The sequence below is a fragment of the Sciurus vulgaris genome (genome assembly GCF_902686455.1).
Source record: "Sciurus vulgaris genome assembly, chromosome: 14".
Classification (NCBI taxonomy): domain Eukaryota; kingdom Metazoa; phylum Chordata; class Mammalia; order Rodentia; family Sciuridae; genus Sciurus; species Sciurus vulgaris.
Genome location: NC_136475.1, coordinates 11,490,872 through 11,516,806, shown reverse-complemented (window position 1 = coordinate 11,516,806; position 25,935 = coordinate 11,490,872). Strand labels below are relative to the sequence as shown.

Below are 25,935 nucleotides of genomic sequence, written 5' to 3'. Positions count from 1 at the left end.
AAACAGCTCAGAACGAACATGCAGTGCTTACTGAGTTCAGCGTGTACAGTGGCTTGCCAGGAACCGGAATTGTCTAGAACTCAAGTCCTGCCTCCCCAGCGAAGCCCACCCGACTTTCAGCACGTCAGGGGAAAGGTGTCTGCGCTTCTGATGCGCAGGGCACGGTCTTCACGTTGCTGGAAGAGCAGAGGAGTGAAGGGGGCTGAGCTTTTGTGCCCGGGGATGAAGAGGAAGCCCTCGGCCACGCAGCTTCGCCTGTCGTCAGTGGCTCTGCGGGCTCCCCGCTGAGCAGCTGCCGGCTTTATGAGTATAGTCACTTAGTGTTGCTGGAAAGCCAAAGCCACAGAAGCTCAGGGAGAGACGTAGGGTGGGAAGTCCCGACTCTCTCTCTCTCTCAATGGCATTTGCTTCAAGCTAGTGACATTTTAGCTCCCTGGGTCTGAAATGACACGTGGGGGTTGCAGTTCTAGTTAAGGAGAGGGAGTGGGCGGGTTACCTTTGGGAAGGGCTCCGTGCTCAGCGGATGCTGAGCTGCCTGCAGAGGAAAGGGAGAAGCCAGACCTTTCTCTCCCTGTGTCCTTTGGTCTCCTGTGGAGGGGTGGGGATGCTTGTCATGGGGTCTTCTGGCTTCCGCCTGATGGGGTGCAGACAAGGCATCAGCTCCGTGGCAGCCCTGGAAAAAGATGGCACATGCATTTCTACCAGGAGATTCTGTGTCAGAAGCCACAGACTGGTCAGGCTGGCAGAACCGGACGGGAGAAGGTTATCTGGCAGTGATGTGCATCCTGCCATGGCTTTGGGGTATCTTTAGCCTAAAGGGACTGGGAAGGGGGGCAGCTTAGTTAAAGAGAAGCTTCTCCCTCACCTCCTTCTTTTCCACATTATGGAATGCTCTCTACTCCCAGACCCTGGCAGTGTGTTGGGACTGGTATCTGCTGAGTTGCCCTTGGCATTTCTCTCATAGCCTTTGCTTGAACATCTGAGCCACCCTGCAGCTAAGTAGATTTCATTGCTGCTCTTGACCCTCGTCCCTGTCTTCCATGGCACCTCCATTGGAACCCTCTTTGAAACCTTGCACTCTTTCCCTTTGGCCTTTGGGGAATCTCAGACGAAAGGGTACACGCTGAGACACCCAAGGCTAGTCAGGTTTAAAGTGTTTTCTCTTCCAGGGGTGAAGACATCTTAAGCCAGAGGAGTGATTCTCTAGTGGTGGAATTTCAGTCATCAGCCAGCAGATGCAGGAGGTATTTACCTTGGGCAGGGGGCCTTCTCAGAAGCCACCAGTCATCCTCGGGGCCACCTGCCTGCTCCATCCTGCATCAGCCACTGGGGACATCACACCCATCTCGTGTGTTTGGTTGTTGACTCCACCTGGTTAGGGGGCAAGCATGGCCTTGGGCCTCACGGGGCTTCACCCGTGCTGTGGAGAGAGGCGCTCCCAGATGCATGCCAGCTTATGTGTTTGATTGGAAATGCCAACACTGATCTAAAAGGAGTTCGCGATGCAAAGGAGAATTCCCGTCTGTGCCCATCCACAGTGTCATGTGTCCCCAGAGCAATCTCCATCTGAAGTCGTGGAGTGTGGTGAAAGCTGGGGTTTCCTGGGACACAGGTCCACCAGCAGGTCAGGACACTCCCTCCTTTGAACTGGAAGCCTGGTTCCGCGAATGGGAGTGTCATTTCCATGCTGTGCCTCTTTAGGTTAGTCACTGTCACCCTAGAAAGTTCTCAGTGGCCCTGACATTGGAGCTGTGAGCCTCTCAGTTGGGGGAAGACTCGGGAGGCGGCAGGCTCCCTGGTGTGAAGGACACTGGTTGGGCTCCTGGACCTCATAACTTTGGGTGATGTACTAAGGATGAATTAAAGGCTAATAGCCTCCCTGTTCTGGATATAAAACAGTCCCTAATTTTAAATTTAAATGAAATGCCTCGGGGGCTGCGGCAGCCTTGCCAGAAGCATGCCGAGCATCACCACGTAGACAGCGAGTTTACAACCTGCTCTGGCCACCAGGCAGAGCCGGTGGGCAGCACCGATGGGACGATTGTGTGACTTATGTCCCCTGCAGCTGCGTGACACAAATACTCTGTTACTAGAAATAGCTGTTTGGCTTTAATGATTTGAATTTTCATGACTTCCTCAGAACCCACATATCCTATTATTTTAATCATATTTTCATAGCCAAACACTGGGTTTTCTAGCACCTACGATTTTTCCGAGCCTCTTTAATGAATTACCTTCCAGCTCAGACCTCCTAGCAGAGCCGTTGACACCCCCGCTGTGCCGTGAAGAGGCTGAGGTATAGGGAGCCAAGTGGCTTTTCCATCATCCTGTCTCTGGTTAGGGGAACTGGTTAGTAGGTGGGTGCCCTGTGACCAGCCTGGCAGCGAGGTCATTCACACTCCAGGCTTCCGCCAGGATATGAGGGCAGTGCTGGTTTTGAGGGATGGGCTAATTTTTTCCCGTTGGTGCTATTGGTTTGGTGGTCCACACCGAGGCGAGGCCAGGTTTCTTGATTCAGTGAGGCCGCCCACCCCAGGACAGAAAGCATTTCTTGCCATCAGTAAATGGGTCTCTTCCTCGTCACCAGCTGAATCAGCCCTGTTATTTCTCCTTATTAGGGGAAGAAACCCCTTTTATCTCCCTTGGTTCTTCCAGTTTTCTGATGTCTGGCCGCTGCGTGATTGTATTTTGGGAGAACAGATGTTAATTTCCCCAACTGAAAGGACAGGTTGCTCCATGATGCCACGGCATTCAGTCCCCGTCCCCTCCCTTGGTCGCTTGCACCCCTCCCTCCTGGCACGATTTTTGTAGTTAGGAGGAGCCACAGTGTCAAATATATCAGAAGGGAGGATCGATTCCATCGTCCTTTGACGGCTTGAGTGATTGACAGAGATCAGAAGGAGGCTCTTAGCTGTGCCCAGGAGATGGTTAATGAAAGAATCCCAACACGCCATCTAACACTCAGGCTGTGTCCTAAGAGGAAATACGCTCATAATTCCTATTTACACCTCGCTCTAATTGCCGTCTGCCCTACTCTTAGTCCTCTCTGGTCAAGGCGCTTAGGTGGTTCCTCTTTCACGGATCAGGCAGGGGAGTCTGGCTCTGGTTGGAACTTGCCCTAGGAACGGTCCCTCCAGAAGAGTGTCATGACCAGGTTCCCAGATTCACACGGCCTCATTAGCCTGGCTTTCATCTGATCATGTCCTCGCTGCCATCGCCCCGTGAAGCAAATGTTGCACGGGACTGTCCCCTTTAACTTTTTGGCGTGTTTTCTTGTCTCTGTCCTGATACAGTGTCTATGAGCCTGATAGGAATGCGTTACGGAGGAAGGAACGAGAAAGAAGAAATCAGGAAGCTCAGCAGGATGGCGGCACATTTCACTCCAGTTACTCTCTCTTCAGCGAGCCCTACAAGGTAGACAGTGTTCAGTTGTTGGGCTTCAGCCCCGCTTGCTTGACTCCCTGGGGTGGTGGTCTTGACTGAAGAACTGATGGACCAGTCTCCAGTTCTCTGCCTGCTCAGCCAGGGAAGAGACCTCAGCAGCCACATCTGCAACTTGCCCTTCAAATCTTGGGGTCTAGCTCAGTGTCTAGTGTTTGATATGGAGAGATGCTTGCTAAGATTTTTATTGATAATACAACCTTAATCTCTGCATTGATCTTTCAAAGTCAGTGCCTTTTTTTAAAAAAATGTTTCCTAAACTCTTAGGAAACAAACACTATTTACAAAGGTGATTGGGTCCCATATTTGACGTGTATGGCTCATGGTGAGGGTCAGGGCACCTGAGAAAGAAACTGAAAATTTATTTCTTATTTTTACCAAAGGCCAGATATGTTCCATTCCAGAGTGAAATATCTCCCCAGCTATTGCTGATACTTTAGTCTGCATGGAACTGTGATAGTTGAGGCTGGTGAATTCCTGCACATTTCGTCCCATGTGCCTTGAGCTTTATCCTGACTCTTCTTGCCTGCCACTCTAGATTTCTGACAAGAATAATTATCTCTTTAGAAATTGGAAGCAGACCGATTCTGAGCCAAATCTAAATTTTCAAGAAAAGCTTTCGATGAGACTACAGAAATAGAAAAGAAAAATCCAACCCTAGAAAGACCTCATCTAGACCGTTTTGTTAAGTTGCAGTAGTAAATTTTCCGATTTCCTGGTGATGTAGTTTAGCTACCCGATACCAAGGCCCGATTCCTTTTCGTGCATCCTGAGGGCATTCAGAACAGGTTTGCATCCCTGGAGTGGCGCAGAGTGCTGACAGTCTTCCCAGGCCCTGAGGATTTTGATTTCATCTGTCAGCCCTCATCCTGATTGCGGCAGCCCTGGTTGTGTGACCCATCAGGACACCTGTCCGTTATTTCCCGTGTTTCTGTTTCTCTAACAATAGCGTGGATGTGTTTTTCTTTCTCCAGACTAACAAGGGGGATGAGCTGTCCAACCGGATCCAGAACACGTTAGGCAATTATGATGAAATGAAAGACTTTTTAACCGATAGATCCAATCAGAGTCACCTCGTTGGCGTCCCCAAACCAGGGGTTCCTCAGGCTCCCGTGAACAAGATCGATGAACATTTTGTTGCAGATTCAAGAGCCCAGACCCAGCCCTCCTCTGTCTGTAGCACTGCATCATCCACACCAGCCGCTGTCCCTGTGCAGCAGAGCAAGAGAGGCACCATGGGCTGGCAGAAGGCTGGGCACCCACCGTCTGAGGGCCAACAGCGGGCAGGTAAGCAGGAGCACAGGACACTTGCTTTGCCCAGATCGGCAAACCCAAAGAACAGTGATAAAAACCTTAACCGCTGTGCGCTGAGTCTTCTATCCTCATCTTCCTCTTCTTCCAACTCAGCACAACAGGGCTCTCTGAGGACCCTGCTTGGAGACGGTGTGGGCAGACAGCAGCCACGGGCCAAGCAAGTGTGCGGCGTGGAGTTGGCACTGCAGACCCAGGAGAGGCCGGCTGCCATGGCAGCCAAGCATGGTGGCAGCGGGCACTGTGTTCAGAACTTCCCTCCCTCCCTGGCCTCAAAGCCCAGCCTGGTCCAGCAGAAGCCAACTGCGTACGTACGACCGATGGACGGCCAAGACCAGGCTCCCGATGAGTCCCCGAAGCTTAAGTCGTCGACAGAAGCTGGCATGCATGGCACAAGCTACAGGGGCGTCCCAGCCGGCAAGCCAGAGTCAGCCCGAGCCAAAGCCAAGCTATCCAAGTTCAGCGTCCCCAAGCAAGGAGAGGTGAGTCCCCTCTTAATTCCACTTCCGTGCCACTGAAGAGGCCTGTGGCTGTGCCACGCCTGGCAATTCCACTTCCCGGAGTCCTTCGTCAGTAATATGGCCGACGTCACGGGGTAGGATGTACAGCAATGCCGAGGGAGAGGCAGACAGTAATAATGATTTCTTCAAGTCTCAAATGTATCGTAACTGGTATTTTTTAAGTACCAACGAATACGGCCTGTGGGTGCGTCTCTGTCTGTGGCGAGGAATGCCTCCTTCAGTCCAGTCCAGGGGATTTTGTGAACAAGCTCATGTTGACTGAGATATTATATACTAGGAACAAAGGCACTTCAGAGGCTGTAATTTTTAATATGTAAGAAGGTAAAATTTTATGTAAAAGAGTCAAGAATCTCTTTCAACATTTTTATCAGTTTTCAAAGTCCCAGGACAAACTGCATAAAGAAAAACACATAATAATTTTTTTTTTAGTTGTAGATGAACACAGTGCCTTTACTTTATTTATTTGTTTGTATGTGGTGCTGAGGATGGAACCCTGTGCCTCCCTCACATGTGCTAGGTGAGTGCTCTGCCACTGAGCCCTAGCCCCAGCCCCAGCCCACTCATAATAATTTTTAAAGTATTTGTTTAAGTGATTCAGAATCAAATATGCTGAATATTTCAGATATATCAGATATCTGACCCATATCCTAATCTTTGAGATTCAGATTCATTCAGGTTAATCAGAATTCTTACCTGAATTCTCCTCGTCATGTAATAAAAATGATCTTAGGTTGTTACATGGGTATATGAACAGAGCAAAGTATTTTTAGTTCATATTCTTCTGGTTTGTATTTTGATTTTATTTTAAAGCATTTATTTATCGTATTGCAAAATGTGTGGCATGGATGCATTGAATACTGAAATTCTAAACCAGCAAATGGCCCAGTGACCAAGGTGGCAGATGAGGTAATGACTAGTCACTTCAACAGTGAATCTGGATGGAAAATGAAGTTTTGCTTTGAAGAAACTCATCTCCTACGATATCACAAATTGGAGATAGTCATCAAGAGCTCATGAAGAAGAAATATGACTGTATTTTCGTTGTTCTTTTGCCATGATGTGGGAAACTAGTTAATGTCTGAGTCCTTGAACATCATGTTTAGGAACTGTTAAGTGGTTTTTTCTTTTTTTTTTTTTTTTTTAACATACTCTTCTTTAAAGATGGAGGCACAGTGTAACCAAAATGTTCTTTGTATCTTAATTAGATTTAATGAAATCTAAACAAACATTCTGACATTTCTTGTTGCATTTCTGAGCGGCCGTCTCAGAAGTCCCCGCAGACCACTTGTGCAATGAGCGTGCCGCCTCAGAGCAGATATCCCGTGTCTCTAGGAGATGTTTACCCAGGTTTTAATGAGGACATTCAGTGGCCTGTATACCAGGAACTTCTTTTGATTACACATTTATGATGGATTCTAGAAAGTGCTTATTAGGAATTAATGGAAGCAAAATGTAATTTCTACAACATTTATGTTTTCGAGTCTGGAGGAAATGCACAGATACCGCCTTATAGAACTGAACTCATCAGGCTCTTAGATTTTTGTTATCATTGTCAAATGACCTCTACTTGCAGATAAAGCACAGCTATCTTTGAATGGTGGTGATGAACTTAAGCCACCAGGGATCCCTTTACCATCTGATTGCCTTCTTGTTAAAATGATTTTTAAAAATTTACCAAAGCAGCTTCAAATTATTAGGTAATAATTTTTTTTTTTTTTTTTTTTTTTTTTTTTTTTTTCATTTTTTTGGAACCCAGTGAGTTAAAAGGGGGAGCAGGCCAGGTGAGGTGGCACTCATCTGTAATCCCAGTGGTTTGGGAGGCTGAGGCAGGAGGACCTTGAGTTCAAAGCCAGCCTCAGCAATGGCGAGGCACTAAGCAACCCAGTGAGACTCTGTCTCTAAATAAAATGCAAAATAGGGCTGGGGATGAGGCTCAGTGGTCGAGGGCCCCTGAGTTCAATCCTGGTACCCACCCCCAAAAAAGGTGGGGGCAATAATTTTTGATAGCCAGTGTAACCTTCTGCAGGTACCTGTAGAGTTTCCCAGGCCTTTTGAGTATGTCATTAATCACTTGGACATTTTCCGGATTAGGAATGACACATGGTATAGCCATCACAGACTGAGCTGGAGCGGCATGTAGAGAGAAATCAGAGCTTTATACAGGAAGTATTACACAGGTAGTATTTAATTTCCCTTCCATGTGATGACCCTGGACCAGCCGCTCGCTCCTGTTCTGTACTGAACATGTCAGAGGCCACGTGTGCATTGACAGAAAAGAGGTGTCATTTGTAGAACAAAGTTATAACAGGTAGGGTATTTTTCTGGAGTTGGGGATGTAGTCCTCATTTTAGTAAAAAGCTTTTTGTGTTAGGAAAATCCTGTGATCTGAACCTGGAAACACTTGTCTGTTTAATCAGTCCACTGTCTCAATAAGTAAGGAACTTTTTTTTCACAGTAAGCAGCAAACTAGTATCTGCAGATCACTTCTCCTGCCCTTCAAGCTCCAAGGATTTTTTGGTGTTTTTGACAGTATTCCAAGAGAAGACTAACAAGGACGCTTTTGCAGGTTTATCAGTCGATATTTGTAGGCCATTCCTATAAAATCCATAATGATAGCATAGGAGCTAAAATAATCATATCTGCCAGATTTTACTTTTGAAGGAATATGTGCTTTTATTTTTTGGAACACGTGAAACAGTTTGTGGCAAACAATGGGAAAAATAGTCATACCTGTATACTTAATGTTCAAGCAATTTTAAGAATATTCATCCTATTAGGGCAGATACCACCAATATGAAAGCATCCCCTGGCTTGTTCTGACGTTAACTTCCAATGGTGGCGGGAAGGTGTTTTATAGGGAAATTGACACAGAAAATGACCTGAAGGGAATTTGCTTCCCCTGACCACACTTTGTCAAGGTATTTGCTGTGCAACAAGACTTAACCCCGTATGCAGAATTTAGAGGCTGAAAGAAAAGTATTAGATAAAAATCATGTAAAAACAAGGGAGAGGGTCCAAAAATTAACTGTTTGGCACTGTGTAGGGACATCCCTCATAGGAAGATCAGAACCCTGAGCCTTGTGATATGAGAAATTAAAAAAAAAAAAAAATCAAAATGTGATCTCTGCCTTCTGGATATATCTATATGAGTTGAATAAATTAGACTCTAGCACTTAGCTTTTAATTTGCAATTTCTCTCACTTACAGTCCAAACTAGGTTTAAAATGGGCCTTCTAGCCCTAGGAAAATTCCCTCACCTTCATCATCCCTGTAGTGGAAAAATGTTATTTTTAAACATGGAGAATTTCTGAATCTCTTTTGCCCAATTTTACACTTCATAAGCCCTTCGTCCTTTCCCTCCCAACATCTGCCGTCTGTCTGCTGCCTTGGCAAATTATTTGTTATAATTCTTCAGTCTTCCAATAATAGGTAATTAGTGGAGGAAAATCCAGCGCAATTTGATGTGGAAGTTAAAGGCCTCGAGAGAATTCCTGAACTGATACACCTGCCTCGTGGCTGGTTTTTCTCAGCTCAGTTTTGGGTTTAATGAAAAACATATTTTTGTTGTTACAGCTCAGCCTCTTATTCTCGAGGCCGACCCTCATTAAGTGAGCCTCCCCTGGAGTGTAGCTTGGAAAGTTGTCTGTTGTGAGGTGGGAGATGGGGGATTTTACAAATGGCCGGAATATGTATTCTAGAACATTCTAGGACAGAGAACAGTAAATTTTATTTCCAACTGAAGTTAATCAGTTTTGCCCCTCACAAATATATAAGTCTGGATCTAGACCTTGGGGATTCTTCATCTAGAGGGGTGGAAATATGTTTTGGGGACCCCAAATTCATACAGTCTCAAGGTGTTCTCTTTAGGAAAAAAAGAACCCAACAGATAAATATCTTGCACTTGTGGTTTTTACAAAACACAGAACTGTGCTAACACACTGCTAGGAGCCCCCCAGGCATGGGGGACCCTGAAGCTTGAGTGTGGTTGGTTGGCTTCAGGGTCTGTCTTTGGCTCATGGGATGATAAGGAATTATCACTAAAATGATCATTGGGGATTTGAAAAAGTGCTTCCTGTTCGCCTCAACCTTGGTAAAACTTTATAATACACATTTATACGTCAGGTGAAAAAAATAGGGCATGACTGTGAGAAGCCTAACATGCAGAACTTGTGCTGCAAGATGAGGGTGTCTCGCGCTGTGCCGCCGTTCTGTCTGACAGCTTCAAGCCTTGGCTTTCTGAATCCTGCAAGCCTTCATCTCTGTTTGTCATTAATTTAATAAATATCACTGCTCTGAATCTAATACAGCCGAGGGCTCTGCTGGCTGGGAACAGAACACACTCGAAAAGCCAGGGGCAGAGTGAACCCTGCTGCCCGTGCATGGTTGACCAGGAAAGAAACCTGAATCTGAGGATCGATCCACAGACCGTGTGCGGGCATTTTGGTAGTGGTTGGTAAGAACAGAGTAACCATTTGATAAATTTTATTTATCAAAGTACATAATTAAGGACTTTAAGATGCATTGATCAATCAGAGCCTTTCCGCGGTGGGACTTCAAAGAATCGCCGTCTCTGCCGTGGGTGAGAGGAGAAAAGCGAAGCACCCTGATTCCACAAAATAGCTTCCTAGAAAAGCAATTAACTGATTTTTTTTTTTTTTTTTTTTTGAGTTCACAGAAGATAAATGATGTAGGCTTCCTATTTCCTGTCACTCTTGGTTACCTTTGTATGAAAATGGATTTCTTCCAAATCAAAGTCGGCACCAGCCTGTCGGGCAAAAAGGCATTTGCAAGGCGACGTGTGCATCACGGATTCATGCCAGTCGGAATTTCTTAATTACACTTGAGACGCGGAATGTTTTCGGCTTGCAGTGTGCCTGTCAGATTGTCCTGGAGCGAGCAGGAAAGCGTCCAGCCTGGAGCCTCAGTTTCCCTTTCTGTCATGCCCCTGTCCTTCCCTTCACCCCCGCCTGCACCCTCTGTCACTTGTGACTCACGGTGGGCCAGTGTGGCTGGGGGCCGGCACAGGCCGTCATGCTTTGTGTTTGGTCCTGCCCCACAGTGCCACACTCCCGCCTCTCCGTGAGGATGTGGGGACTTGTCCTGCCTGCTCTCAGGAGGGCAGAGACTCACACTTGGCTCTCAGGGACTGGATGGAAGCGCTGGCTTTCTGCACGTTAGCTGGGTCATCCTTGAGGTCCCAATGGAGGCCGCCTCTGGAAATGTTTTCATGTTTTTTAGCCCTTTTATGTTCCGCCAGCGGGGCCCTCAAAGGTAAGGCACTTAATAACATAAAATGACTTTGGTTTCTATAACCTTCGATTGAAAAATCTGAAGAAAGTGTATTAAAATGTGTCCTTTTGTGTGAAGGTGCTGGTGTTCTTTTCCGGCCCCTTGGGCCTGGGCCTCCTTCAGAAGGGGCTAGCATAAAGCCAAGTTTTCTACCCGTGGTGGGAGCAGGGGACCCCCCGGGGGGTTATTAGCAAGCTGGCTGTATTTTCCCTGTGGGGTTTCTCAGTTCTTGTAAAGCTTGCTCCCTGGAAAGCATCTAGACACCCTGCAGGGCTCCTTTGTCTTAAACTGCAACCTTACATGTGTTCACGCCCATCAGGAGCATGGGAGAAGACTGTCACTCCACTCTTGGGAGAGAAAGCCCCTCATTTTGTATTTTACCTTTCCTTGGTTGGAAATCACGCACAGTCTCTCAGATACACAGGGACGAGACGGCACACGTCCCTAGACCTGCAAAAACTGGGTTCAAATCCTGGGTCTGCCCTCTGTCAGCAGGTGATTGGCAGCAAGTAGTCTTCACTCCTCTGGGCCTTGTGTGAGGAGTAGAGGAAGTGGAGATACCTGTTTGGCAGAGTTACTGGGCAGGGGAGTAAAAAGAGGCCAAGTATGTCATGTGCTTAGTGCAGTGATAGCATAATAAGCTTTCTGTAAATATTAGCCACGTTAGTGTTACAAAGTAAAATAAAACGTAAAAAAATGAATGTATTATTGGGAGTGGTTGTGTGTGTGTGTATGTGTGTGTGTGTGTGTGTGTGTGTGTTAGAAACTAACAAGGCTAAGAATATCCTGGATTAAGATAACAAAGCCCAGGTGACCTGATTCTCCCTCCTTCACACTGAGCCCCTCCTGAGAGTTTTAATCCCCTGGCTGGGATCTCACTGGCTCTCTTTCTCTATGTATTTTTTTTTTTTTTTTCTGCACTCTTATTATCTACAGGGGAATACAATTGGGCGAGCTTTACTATAACCACATAAAATACAGAATCAACAAGATTTGGGTTGAGGCAAAATGTTCACAGGTTCGGGGAGTAAGTATTTAGAGTGACTCATTGAAACAGATCTTTTGAAGCCACTGCGTATTAAATAGCGTGTTCAATTGGGCTGAGCAGCGGAATCACTTATCTCCACATGATTAGGCAGCATTAGCAATACCTTTATAGTGGATGGAAGTAGGTAGGGCCTCTCTGGTGCTATTTGTAGATCCCCTTCCATAGCTGCACATGCGATGAGAGGCCTACTCACCACCCCTGGACACTGCAGGTGTTCTGGGGTGACCAAAGGTCAGGCGGCAGGGCCAGTGTGCCTACAGGATCCATGCTATTCTGGGACCATCTTTCTATAGCGTTGGCCTAATCCTAGAGTGAGGGGTGCTGACACGGGGCCCAAGGGTCTCAGTTTGACTCCCACTCCACTTCCTAGACAGATGACCTTGTGCCTTAGTTACCCCAAAGTCATCTGCGACATGGAATCATGATAGCATCTATTGACAGCATCCTATGAAAGTGTCTGACGCACTGTGAGCACGCAGTGAAACCCATGATAATGATGTGATCCTTGTTATCACTGGAGCAAATACGTCTCCAGGCCTCAGGTTCCTTATGTGACAGGTGACACATGGAAGTGGACAGTAGCTGTATTGGCTTTGCATTTACCTTCTGAAGCACCCAACCCCAGACAGTTGACAGCTTGGCACCTGGAAGTTGAAGCAGATGACTGTCACCACAGTGTCATTTCCACGGGCAGGATTTTTGTATCGTGCTGTTTTCGCCCTTGGTTTAGGGAAGTGTCTCTACCTGTGCCTGGTGCTTGGTTTGTGCTCTGTAGGTACTTAATGAGTGAGTTAATTAATTTAAGAATAAGAGCGAGAGAAGTCGCTCCCCTCCACACACGACCTCCTCATGTTGGGGCCGCGGAAATCCCTGCCAGACCTTGCCTGGGAAGAAAGGAGCCAGACGCTTCCAGCGTGTAATTCATAGCTGCTGTCGCAGAGGTGGGACCATGTTTGCCGAGGTTCCTAGGCGCAGCACGTGAGGTTGATCGGGGAGCTCCAGTCCGGCCCGGGACAGACGCTGGCCAGGCAGCGCTCCGGGGGACGTCATGTGCTGCACGAGCAGGAGTCCTGGCTTGAGGGCCTGAGTGCAGCGTCCCTGCAGATGGTCCTGTTCCAGGGTTGGAGTGGGAGTGAAGGAATGTGGGGGGAGGGGAGTGAGGGAGGGTCTGCATTCTCAAGTTTCATGGATTCCAAACCGCTGGGACGCAGAGTTCCCAGAGGCCCCGGGTCCCTGGGCCCTGTTGAGCGCCTGTCGGTGCGGCGCCGGTCCTGCCCGCCCTGGCTCCCGTTCGTTCTGTCCGTGGGAGGCTTTGTTTCCTAGCGCAGGCCGGCGTGACCCACGCTTGGACCCTGAGCTCCGCTGCCTTGCTGTCTCACAGGCACGGCCTTCGCGGCCACGGCCAGCCACTCAGTGTTTGTGTCCACACGTCCTTCGACGACGTGCTTCTGGTACTCAGTTGACGGTCACCCCTTACCTCTGTGACAGAAGCAGAAACAGAAAAATGTGCACATTCTGCTCCCGTGAGTCCTGACAGTAACTGGAGCTCAGTCTTCTCCCTGCCCGTCTCTGTTCTTGGAGGTCTTGGAGACCCCAGCATCAGCCATGGTGGGTCTCCTGCAGTTGCCCCTAGTGTGTCAGATTTCCCTACGAGGCTGGTCCCGTCTGTGCTCAAGCCCCACGGTGACGGGGGACCTAGCAGCCTCCTGGGGATGCCTTCCCATCCTTGATGTCTCTGACCCCTCCTGAGTTGGGCCTGCAAACCAGCCTTTCTATACGTCCCGCTTCTCGGTTCACTCGTGCCTCTGAGACGGTGGGGTTGCTGGCTGTTTTGCGGTTGTCCAGCTTCAACGGTGAGTTCCGGTGCCCTGGGTCTTCACCGTGTCTCCCTGGGCAGCACCCACGTGGGTCAGGCCCCCCTGTTCCAGATAGACACTGACGTGCATCTGAGCATGAGTCGTAAGAACAGCCTTCCTGGCTCACCGCAGCCGGGCCCCATTGCTGGTTTACGGTTCTGACTTTTAGCCTTTCCATAATTTGTGGTACGTATTCTGGAGAGAGGAGGAAGCAGGCAGGGCGAAGAGGCTGCATGGTAGGGAACGGGTTGCAGAATTGAGGGCGGTGGGTGGTCTTCCCTGAGATGCCAGATGTGCTGAAGGAGACATGAGGGAAGGACATGAGGAGGGAGCCAGGAAGACGGAGGAAGGGAGGACGTGCTGGGTAGAGGGGAGTGTGCGGCCTGAGCTGGGCAGAAGTGGAAGCCAGGAAGCCTCGCCCTGGGCAGCCAGGAAGCAGCGAGCTGGAGAGGAGCTCACGGGGGAAAGTGGGAGCCTGTGAGGCCTGGAGGAGGCCTACGGACTTTGCGAGTGACAACGGAGAACCCCTGGCAGGCCTTGACAGAACTGTCACTACCCGACCTGGGTATTGAAAATCTCCGTCTGGCGGTCGGGTCAGGAATCACCTAACAGGACAGGGCAGAAGCAGGAGATCAAGTGGCCAGTCGTCGCAGCTGTGCAGGGGAGAGATGGTAGTGGGCTGGGACCACGGGGAGAGTAGCCGTGTGGAGAAGGTTGCATCCTGGTTGTGTTTTGAAGAGCAGCAAATAAGATTGGCTAACAGCGTGGAGGACAGGACAGACAGGACTCGAGGACAGGTTTGACCTAAGCGAGCCCCAGAAGAAGATGCTTTCTACCAAGATGAGAAGGGTTGTGTATGAGACAGGTAATGGGGAAGAGACCAAGCATTTGCCTGAACTCACTGAGCTTGAGGTGTTGGTTGACATCTCGGTGCGGGTGATCACTAGACGCAGGGCCTGGAGCTTCAGGTGTGGGGCAGATGGAAAAGGCGCTCTCTGGGATACAGGTGTAGATTCAGGAGGTGTCCGCATGCACCTGGTGCCCAGCACCTCCAGACTGGATGAGGTCAGCAGGGAGGAAGAGGGGCTAGAGAAGAGGTAGAGTCGGGTGCTCAGCTCCAGCAGGGGTCTGTGGGAGCAGGAGGAGCCAGAGGGGTGACGGAGGAAGAATCAGCAGGTAGGGAGAAAGGAGCACAGTGTTTGGAAGCCAGAAGAAAGGATGGTCTGGAGAAGGGAAGGGGACTGTCACCAGTGTCATCGGTTAGCTCGAGAGCTTTGAGGCCCAAGAGATGATCGGGAAGAGGGACGAGAGGCGGTACCTAGAGGTGACTCTTGCTGGGTTTATTGACAAGAACAGCAAACGTGGTAAAAGAAATATGTTTTCCTTGTAAAACTGGGAATCATTAAGAAGCCTAAAGATGATAAAATCACCTGCAATAGGGGATAATCTCATTCAGCATTTCGATATGGGTCCTTCTGACACGTTTTTCCCTGTGCTTACGCCTTCTTCGCCGCGTTGGGGTAGAGACGTGTCTAGTTATGATCTCACTTATTTTCCTTCCATATCGTTGCCACTTTGCCATGCCTTGAACAGAGGTTGGCAGCATTCAGGGTATGGTGTTTAATGGTTGCATCTCATTTAGTGGGACAACTCCAGTGGTTTTATCTTCTAATTTCCTTTCGTAGTCCGTGTCGTAACTTACTTACATAATTCTTGTGTTGAGCATTGAAGCCGTTTTCAGTTTTTATACACTTATAAATTATTCTGCAATGAGCATGCTTACAATAAATTTCGTATGTATGTATGAGTTGTTCCTAGGAAACAATCTTAGGTATCTAACTTGTAATTCCCAGAGGAGCAAACAGTTCTCTCAAATCTTCTGCGAATTTTGCATTCCTTTCCTTTTCCTGTTTTTCTGTTGATGTATTTATTTTGTCTTACTGAATTAAAAGAATTCTTTACATATACAGTAAATGGACCTTTCTTAAGTAATAGTTTCAGTGATTTTCCCATTTTTGTTGATTAACCTTAGGAATTAAAATTCTGACTCTCTCTCTCTCCCTTTTATAAGTCTCTCCATTTATTATTGTGGCTAGAAAAACTGTTCACATAGATACAGTGAAGAGCTAAATCTGACATCTCAAACCATAAAGGACATAGATGAAAAGTCCTCTCCCTGGAAATTATTTTGCTGAAAGGTAAGGCTTCACTGGTTTATTTTCTCAAACAGTCGAATCCCAGCATAATTGGCTTGTTAGTGTGTCCTTTCTTTATAATTTCAGGAAGGGAAAAGATAACGTTTCCATCTTTATGGAACCACGATGCAGCTGTTGGTAGGAATCCTGAAAGATTGGAAATCTCAGCTCCCAGTGCTGTGTCCTTTCAAGACCCCCGAGGTCCTCCTCCATCTCTGGTTGGCCCTCCCGCCAGCCAGGTTCCCTTCTCTCCGACCCTCGGTGCCAGCATGTGTCTTGTGACCACTTACCCCTGTTGGCTTTCCTTTGTCTCCATCTGATCTCACAAATATAAGTTCTCGAACCCCTTCCCATTCACCTTGACGTCACCCTGGTCTAGAATAGGGTCCTCCAGAGCTGTCCTGGATTATTTTCTCCTTAAATTCTGGACATTGAGCTTCTGCACCTGAAAACTTAGGTAGACAAACCTACTTCCGCCGGTTGGAATGGTGTTTGGCGGATCCGTAGCTGAAATACAAAACGAAGACCAGGCTGAAGTTCAAGCTTGGCGTCTGACCTGTCTCCATGGATTCCCGGCCCTCCGGCCGTTTCCTGCACGTGCCGTTTTCTTTCCTCCTTTTGGTCTTTGCTTATACCTAGGGTTATTTATTTCCCTTTTCCTAGTTTTCCCTCCATAGTCTTCCTTTCAGGCAAGTTCCTTTTATGAAAAATCATCCTCATCATTACAAATGGGTCCTTGTTCATAGGGTGGTGTATTTGCTTTCTTATTCTTGAGAGTTTTCTGTTTAAGTGCTTGTTTTTAATGAATAGGATTCAGGCTCATTTAAGTAATTCGAATAATGAAGAAAAATGAAATTTTAAAAATCAGCTTAGATCCCACCATCCCCAAACCTCTGGTTCCAGCTCGTGTTCTCTTTTTCCCTGTCTCTACGTTTCCTGCGTTCCGTCCATTTGGGAACCTGTCTTGTCCTGCTACTTCGTGCTGGTGATGTGCTTGATTGATTTTCTTCAATGTCTAAAGGGACTGTCTTTTTCATTTCTGCAGCTTCCCCAAAATGTCTCGGTATGAAGCCATTCATAAAACACCGAGTGCTCTTTCAATCTGCTCATCCGTTTGTTCTTCTGTGTAGTTCAGAGAGCTTTTAAAAAATATCGAGTATTCACACACATATTGTTCGCATATTTGGTTTTTATTTGCCTGTGAAGGACTTTTCCTTATGTTGGATCATGTTTGTCTTTCTTTCACGGCTGGTAACTCCTCTCATAACTGCTTTGATCTATATTTTTTCAGCTGCCTTCAGTGTTCTTTTCCTAACCCTTTCCTGTTATCAGTGATTCATTTTCAGTGTCTATTTCATTTCTTATGCCAATTCTTTAAGATTATTTTATCTATAGCTTTTATATTAGTTTCTTGGCCAGTTTTCGAATGTTTCAAATTAGTTCTACCATGTGATTATATGATTTTACTTAAGAAATTATGAGCCTCCATGAAGTACATGAATCATTCTTTTCTAAGAATTTATAAGATTTTAATTGTAATCTATTGCATTAATTATGGGATTAAATTTACTTATTTGTGTTTTTGGCACCAGGGTTGAACCCAGGGGTGCTTACCATTGCATCACATACCCCAGCCTTTTTAAAATTTTATTTAGAGACAGTGTCCCACTGAATTGCTTAGGGGCTTGCTAAGTTGCTGAGGCTGTCCTTAACTCATGATCCTCCTGCCTCAGCCTCCCAGGCTGCTGGGATTACAGGCATGCGCCACCGTGCCTGGCTCAGATGGCAGTTTTATCTAGTTTTTTGGCAACTTCCACACTGTTTTCCATAATGGCTGTACTAGTTTACATCCCCACCAACAGTGTTGACTTGATCCAAGATGGGCCATTCCCAGCCCTAGGAGGAGGAAAAGGGAAGGGGCTGGAGCACAGTGCTTTTCCTCTCAGGTGCCACGGGCCAGATAGAGGCCCCTGGCTGTAGTTCGGGTGGGAAATGAAGTCGCTGCACTGGGTCACCGTGAGTCTAACTTCTGTCACCATGGGAAACACGGAAACCTCCTTCGGGACACTGTGAGCCCTTCAGCGGTGGGAATAGTTTCCCTCCGTCCCCATTTCCCCAGTGCCTGAGGGCAACATTGAGTAGGTGGATGCTCTTCATTCGCTGAATTTTTAAAAAATTAAAATGCCGCAGTTTGTATCATATTTTGAATTTCTGAAAGAATGGGGTCTGTACATTCATGAAGTGTTTTAGAACATTTTAGAAATTTTTGACAAGTAGAAAAAGGCTGCCTATTTTATTATTCTAGTTTGATAATTGTTCCTCAAACCAACGATAGCTACAAAAGTATATGGGTTTGATTGAAGTAAGTATAAATACAGCCAGTAATATCAGTTTTTCTTCCTCAATATGAAAATGTCTTTGGATAATAAGCGGATTCCTATCTAAATTCATGAGTTCTCTTATGACATCTGGGTTAAGCCTGAAATGGATTAATCTTTTTCTGATAAAGTTTCATAAGCTGTGATTTCTCTGGTGACCACATTTAATTAGATATTAAATAAACTGCTTATCTTTATACCAACAGGTTTTATGGCTGCATTTTTCCCCCTGAGCTGTATTTACAGATTAAGTAGCTAGCAGAAGTAAAAATAAATAAATAAAATTGATTACTTAGTAAACTGTTATACTCTTCAATTAAAAATTAAAACATGCTCACTTCTTAAATGAAAAATGAACCTGTAAGTTCTACTTTAAAAGGCAGAGATAGGGAAGATAGTCTCTCTGTGTGCCTTCTTGTGAAAACAAATTTATTTTACCTTTCCAAGTACAATTCCCCACTCCTCCCGGAAATTGGCTGTGTTTCTCATAAGTGGCAAAGTTCCCTTTTCTCTGCCAAGGCTGAAACATTTTTGTGGCAGGGTTCTGAAGACTTCAGTTAAAAACCTGGGTTTCCTTTTCTTTCTCTAATTCTTTTAGTATTACACATCTGGACCGACTCTCCAGCTTTAACATAGTGGTGTCCGACTTGTCTTTCCTCCTCCCCGCCCAAAGCTCAGGCTGGAGTGGAGATGCCTGTAGGGTCTGTAAATGTCCAAGAGCAGAGATGAGCCTGCTGCTTCCTGGATTGATCTAGAATTGCCAAGTGGCCTTTGGTGTTGAGCAGGAGAGTTTCTGAACTGCTTGCCAGGGCTGAGAACAGAATGGAAGGAAGGTCGGCACTTGTCGGGTTGCCTGAAGCTTTACGCCTGCGTTGTGAACAGTTCAGTTTTTCTCAGTTCCATTCAGTTTTTCCAGAACAAGGCAGATTTTTAGAAGAGACTTTACCCTCCGGAAATTGCTTTAGTTTCATCAAATTCGAAGCCAACGGATGTTTACCTTTCTGTGTGAATTCCTTCTCCTTGCTTGGGTAAACTTCCAGGGACAACTGGGTGGGGATGCAGAGCAGGGGACCTCCTGGGAGCAAAGCCTGGGCTCAGCTGTGTGCGGCCTTGCCTGGGTTCCTCTGAGGTCCCGCCTCTCCTGCTGCAGGGAACCTCAGATTGGTGTCTTTCAGGGGCCCTGGTGGTCACACAGCATCCGTGCTGCCCTCTCCTTGTCCCAAGTCCTTCCTTTATGTTTTCTTTATTTAAATTCAGGTTGGGTAGTTGGTGCGGCAACACCTGCCTGAAATCCTAGCAGCTCCAGAGGCTGAGGCAGGAGGATCGTGAGTTCAAAGCCAGCCTCAGTAACTTAGCGAGGCGCTAAGCAACTCAGCGAGACCCTGTCTCTAAATAAAATGTACAAAAGGGCTCTGTGATTAAGTGCCCGAGTTCAATCCCCAGTATCAAAATAGTAGTAATAATAGTAAAAAAAGATTAGTGGGGGTTGTCTCTAACAAGGTCCAGAATCTCCCTGGAACTCTGAGTCCTGGATTTGTCCTGGGCCCTTCCTCTATTTCTGCCTCTTCATACTTTGTGGATTGCTCTTCTCAGCGTCTCTCATATTCTTCCAGTTCTTTTGTTTTTCAGTTTCAGCAAGCCATATCTTAATTTTTTTCTTTTAAAAATTTTGTTCTAAGTAGTTATACATGAGAGTAGAGTACATTTTGACACATCATACATAAATGGAGTATGAGCTCCCATTCTTGTGGTTGTATGTAATGTAGAATCACACCGGTTTTGATTATTATATTATGTTGCACATAGGGTAACAGTGTCCAGTTCATTCTACTGTCCTTCTCACTCCCATGCTCTCCTGTCCCTTTACTCTCCTCTGTCTAATCCAGAGTACCTGTGTTCTTCCCTAGCTCCCACCCCTTATTGTGAATTAGCATCTGCGTATTAGGATTGGCTTATTTCACTTAGCATGATTTTCTCCAGCTCCATCCATTTACCTACAAGTGCCATAATTTCATTCGTCTTTATGGCTGAGTAATATTCCATTGTTTATATATAACACATTTTCTTTATCTATTCTTCTGTCGAGGGGCACCTATAGGGTTTGTTCCATAGCTCGGCTATTGTGACTGGAGCTGCTGTAAACATTGATGTGACTGCGTCACTGTAGTATGCTGACTATAAGTTCTTTGGCTATAAACCGAGCCTTCCTATTTACACCTCACTCCCATCCTAGGTCTTCTGAGTTTTGCATGTTCATCCAATTGCCCTTTAAAAGAAGCATCATCTGATCAGTCATCCTGAGGAGCCAGTTTCACCTCTTTCCTTATCCAGCTTAAAAAAAGGAAGGAAGAAAGAAAGAAACCTGGCAAGTTTCCTATTCCTGCAGGATATAGAACAATTATTTTATGGACAACTCTAAGTTACCTGAAGATAACATTAATTTCATCATGAATTTTAAAAATTTAATTGTGGTTAAAAAAAACCCACCACAGCATAAAATTTACCATCTTAACCATTTTTAAGTGAACAGTTCAATAGTGTCAAGTAGACATATTATTCTCATTGTTATGCAAGAAAATTTCATGATTCTTGCGGGCTCCTTCCCCCAAACCCCCAGAGGCTGGTAAATCTCATTACATTTAATACAGTAAGTACTGTATCATAAAGAATCTCAGAACTTCACATTAGGCCCTGGGAAGCATTGTGTGCGATTAAGTGGAAGCTACCGGAATGTTCCTTGAGTTCAGTTCTGAGGGCTGTTCCCTCTGCCTTTTCCTGGGTGTCTGCTCTGTGCAAGAGGACTGTGGCTCCCTCGTGACAGGCTCTTGGTCATGCTTGTCCAGGGGTAGTCTGGGGTGACGACTCTGTTGTCACAACACTGCCTTTCCCGACCACCCTTGCCAGAATGCAGGCTGATTCCTGTGATGTCCCAGTAACACATCACTCAAGGACGTCAAGAAAAAACTGCTCACGTTTCAACACCCTCACGTCGCAGCCATTGAAATTAAACAGGGAGCATGTGGAACCAACAAATGCTTTTTCTAATATTAGTGATCTTATCTTTCAAGTGAATTGTGCGATTTTTTTTTTTTTTTTTTTTTGCTTTCTCAGATGCCTTAGAAGCAAGTAAAATAAAAAGGAGTATCGTATTTTGATCTGATTTTCAGCCTTCCTTTTCCATAGACTTAAAAAATACCGTTTTTTTTTAAAGTCACAGATGACTTCTCAGGCTCCTCGTCAGACCTGAGCCTATCTGTCTCCCCGCCTCCCTTCTTCCCTCTGTCTTAATCAGACTCGTTGCAAATGAGAGGAGCTGCAAGGCTGTGGTCAGCTCCCGTGATCGCTCTGGCTTTCAGGTGTATTTAGGTTCTTTCCTGTTCCAGAATATTTTAATTAATCGCTTTCCACTATGTTCCATTGACCATTATTAAAAACAGAATATAAAACGTGGTCAGACTCTGCACTGTATTCTCTTCTGGACGACGTAAAAGAGAGCATTAAAATCAAAGAACGTTATACGTCCATAAAGGTGATTAACCAGTTTTGTATTTCGTGATTGAGATGTTGGTGGTTCTGGATTCCCTGCTCTCTGCCCTCTGTTTTCCAGAAGGACTTCACTGTCAGGACCGCATGCCTGGTCTCTGTGACAGCAGCACGTGTCTCTGGCCCTGACCTTCCTGCTGAGCTAAGGTGCCATCTTTCTAGCTGCTTTCTGGAGGTGCCCAGATGGACGTTTCTGCAGATGCCTCTGATCTGACGTGACCAGGGCTGACCCTGTTGCCCTTCTGCAAAGCAGGCTTCTCCTCCAGAATTCCCTGTCTTGGCTCAGAAGGGCCTTGCACCTGGTCTTTCTGCTCAGGGCTCTGAAGTCATTCTCATTTGCTCACTTCCACCTCAGTCCTTCATTAATTCCTTTAAATTTTATCCTAAAAAGTCCCGGAAGTGGAATCCCTCACTCCGGTTTCATCCGCACTCGCCTCTGCTCTCTTCCCCGTTCAGTTCAGCCTCCCCACCACTACCAGACGCCGGCTGCGAGAAACACTGCCGCAGAGTCAGGAAGGGGGTCGAGATTGTGTGGTGTTCCTGGTCCAGCAGCTCCGTGTCTCTGCCTTCCCAGGGTGGCTTTCAGGGTCCCCTGTGTGAGTTCTGCAGGACCCTGCTTTTGAGGGATGTAATTAGTTCTGCGAAAACAATGTTCAGTCAGATTAATCCAGTTTCTTTCCAGTGTATTTCTCAGCCGTGTTGATACCAATGTATGTACCACGAGCCTCTGAAGGGAGAGTGTAGGGTGCAGCATTTCCCAAGTGGACGTGGCCACAAAACGTTTCTTTGCAAAGCAATGCACAGAACTGGTATGCTGGGAGGCATGCTAGGAAATACCTCGTAGGTAAACATCTGGAACCTTGGGTCCAGCAGGCAGGATGCTGCAGAACCTGACTCCAACTCTTCCCTCTAGCTGTAACCTCGCCGCCGCACCAGATTCACTCAGAGCTCAACTGTCGTCCCACGACACTCCAGGCACGTTTGTGACTCCCTGCTGTACCGTGGATTTCTCCAGCTTACCCGACCCCCTCAGAGCCACCGTCACCAGTCCCTCTACGTCATCTCCTCTGCAGAACCTGCTCTACTCCTCAGGGAATGACTTACCCTACGGTTCCTTCACATTACTCCCACACACCTGCTCCTGGCTTGTCTATATCTGCTCATCCCTCATCCTGCCTGCCTGCCTTCCATCCTTCCATCCATTTATCCATCCATTTATTACATTCATCCATCCATTTATTCATTCATACCTCACCTGTCCATTATCCATCCATCCTTCTATCCATCTACCCATCCATCCATTCATCTATCCATCCTTCTATCTACTCATCCATCCATCCATCCATCTATCCATCCATCCATCCATCCATCCATCCATGCATTCATCCATCCTTCTATCCATCTACCCATCTATCCATCCATCCATCCATCCATCCATCCTTCTATCCATCTATCCATCCATCCATCCATCCATCCTACTGTATTTTCATTATATTCACATAGCTGCCTCTTACTGGTCTGTGAGCTTATGGAGGGCAGGCCTTCTCTTATTCATCTTTATATCATTGGCACTGAGTCTTTTGCTTAACATGCAGGTGCTTCATAAATTAATGTTAAATTAAAGGTAAAACCTTTAAAGAAATCACATAACTATTCTCTTCGTAAAGGGTTTGTAGTGTTTTATTAAGCCAGCATTATCCCAGGCTGGAGATGGAGAAAATAATACACTTTTACATCTTATATTGTGTCAGAGTTCTGACTGGATATTAAGTTCTAACACCAGAGACGACGGTTTTTAAGTGTCTGAGTGTTGCAAAAGTGAGTTCGTAGGTAACCCCCGCCTCTTCCTGTGGGGTAGCGATCAGTGGAAAAATATCCATGCTCTAAGAATGGATAAGAATTTGAAATCTTACAGTTTCACTGGGAGAGAGACCTAGTTTCCTCAAATTCTGACTACAAAAGGAGTCTTTAAAACCAGGGCTCCCAGTCAGACATAAACCGAAGTCCAAGTAACACGGCTTATTCCAGCTGAAGTTGAGGATAAGTTAAAATCAAATGGGCCTTACACTATCCTGGGTCCCCAGTTATATCTCAGATTGGCATTAATGGAAGAGTCTCAGATAGATCTCAGCCAACCTTGGTCAGTGCAGCAGCTTTGAGTGTGGGCAGCAGTTCTGGAATCATAGGCAAGAGCAAAACCTAATATGAAGCTATGTCAGTTCAGCAAACACCCATGTGTGGAGTGTTCTGTGTGCTAGGTACACATTCTCTAGGACTGTCGTTTAGAAATGAGGCGCCGGAACGGACGCGCGCGGAGCCCATGAATCATTTCTCCGTGTCCCCGCCCCCTTGGGCTTAATGGCTTCAACACTAATGACTGTACAGGATCAAGCTCTCAGAAGAGAATTCTGCCTTCTTGACAGTGTCGAAATGGATGAGCAAACATAAAGGGGAGGTCAGACAGATCCTCCTCTTGGCGCAGGCAGAGTCTCTTTATGCCTTTGACCCCTGGTTCACGCACGGATGGTCACCAATGTGGAGTGCAGCTGGGAAACCACTTAAGCAGAGTGTGCGTGCCGATGTTCGTGACCGTCAGCCGTCCTGGTCTCCCAGGGTCTCTGGGGTGGAGGGAGGTGCAGGATGCCAGGCGTTTCCTCACCACCCTGGCCTTCTGCAGCCACACCATGTCCCTCTGTTGATGTCACAGTCACAGTGGAAGCGCAACAGCACCCTTCACCTTGGAAAAGCGCATTTCCAAACCAGAGCACCTCTGGTTAAGCCGTCAGTCCACCCCCCGGACTACTGCTGGACATGTGGGAGGTGGAAGTGTCATACATCTGGTTTTTAAATTCATTTCTTCCTATTTTAACTGTGTGAACGTATGGTGTGCACATCACAGTTCAGTACACCACGGTCTGCGGCACGTATTGAGCTGATCAGGGTGGTTCACATTGCCCTCTCAAACTTAAAATAATTTTTTATTAGCACATAATAATTGCCCAAATTTTGGGAATTCAGGGTAAATATCAGGCCAACCCCAGTAGACATTATCTTGCATTTTCTACATTGGTATCTCCTGTTTACATCTATGGATTTCTGTATGGATTATTGCTCTGTAGATAAAACAGTTTGGCAAGTCATTTATAAAATGTGCTTAGAATCCCATTTTATTGAAAATGGCAGGTTTAAAACTGTTCTTTAGCTTTAAAATCACAGCAGTGATAATGCAATTCATAATAAACATTATTTAACATTCACACCTTTGGGGAGGAAGAAATCAGTGTAAAGTGTCAGGAGAGTCTGCTGGAACACTGTGCTATTAATTCAAGCTTCCACACTGGCCAGTGTAGTCACTCAGATAGTGACACTTTGACTGAGTCTGGTGGTGCATGCCTGTAATCCCAGCTCCTGAAGAGGCTAGGATGGCAGGTTCAAGGTCACCTGGGAAATATAGTGAGACCATGTCTCAAAAAAAAAAAAAAAAAAAGAAAGTGAAAGTTAAGACTAGATACAAATTATTATTATTAACATTATACATAAATAATTTTTAGTGTGAAAACTGAAACAAAATGACATAAAATAATATCTACATTAATACATTAATAATTAAGAGATGGCACTACAGAAAGACATAAAGTGGAACCTCAGAAATATAAAATGGGGGTAGAAAGGGACAAGTGCAGAGTTGTTGATTTGTGCTTTTTTCCCTTTTGTGATTTTCCTTTTTATTGATTTGTTCTTTTTAGATACACGTAACAGCACAGTGTATCTTGACATGTTATACATACATGGAGCGTAAGTTCCCTTCCCTGTGGTTGTACATGACGTGGCGTCTCACTGGTTGTGTGTTCATAGTGGACACGGGAAAGTGATGTTCCGTTCACTCTACAGCCTTTCCTGTTCTCATTCCACCTCCCTTCTCTTCATTCCCTTTTGCCTGATCCAATGAACTTGTATGTTTCCACTCCCTACCCTCCCTTATTAACGGGTCAGCTTCAACATATCAGAGAAAACATTTGGCCTTTGGTTTTTTAGGATTGACTTATTTCACTTAGCATGATATTCTCCAGTTCCATCCATTTACTGGAAATGCCATAGTTTCATTCTTCTTTAAGGTTGAGTAATATCCCACTGTGCATATATACCAGTTTCTTTATCCATTCATTTTTGAAGGGCACCTGGGTTGTTTCCATAGCTTAGCTATTGTGAATTGAGCTGCTATGAGCTTTGATGTGGCTGTATCTCTGTAGTATGCTGATTTTAAGTCCTTTGGGTATATGCCGAAGAGTGGGATGACTGGGTCAAATGGTAGGTCCATTCCAAGTTTTCTAAGGAATCTCCATACTGCTTTCC

At 46.1% G+C, this 25,935-nt stretch overlaps 1 protein-coding gene across 9 annotated transcripts in view; it reads left to right on the top strand.

Annotated features, from left to right (window-relative positions):
* Positions 1–25,935, top strand: part of AFF3 (ALF transcription elongation factor 3) — a 565,725-nt gene that overhangs the window by 150,427 nt on the left and 389,363 nt on the right. For 4 of the 9 annotated variants that reach the window (XM_079110973.1, XM_079110972.1, XM_079110971.1 and 1 more), the window contains exons 3-5: positions 1,170–1,244; positions 3,294–3,414; positions 4,416–5,234. In XM_079110973.1, the coding sequence (XP_078967099.1) occupies positions 1,170–1,244; positions 3,294–3,414; positions 4,416–5,234 (1,015 nt within the window). Of the gene's footprint in view, positions 1–1,169; positions 1,245–3,293; positions 3,415–4,415; positions 5,235–25,935 lie in introns of those variants that run through there. The other 5 variants (XM_079110977.1, XM_079110975.1, XM_079110976.1 and 2 more) reach the window with 4 other exon arrangements.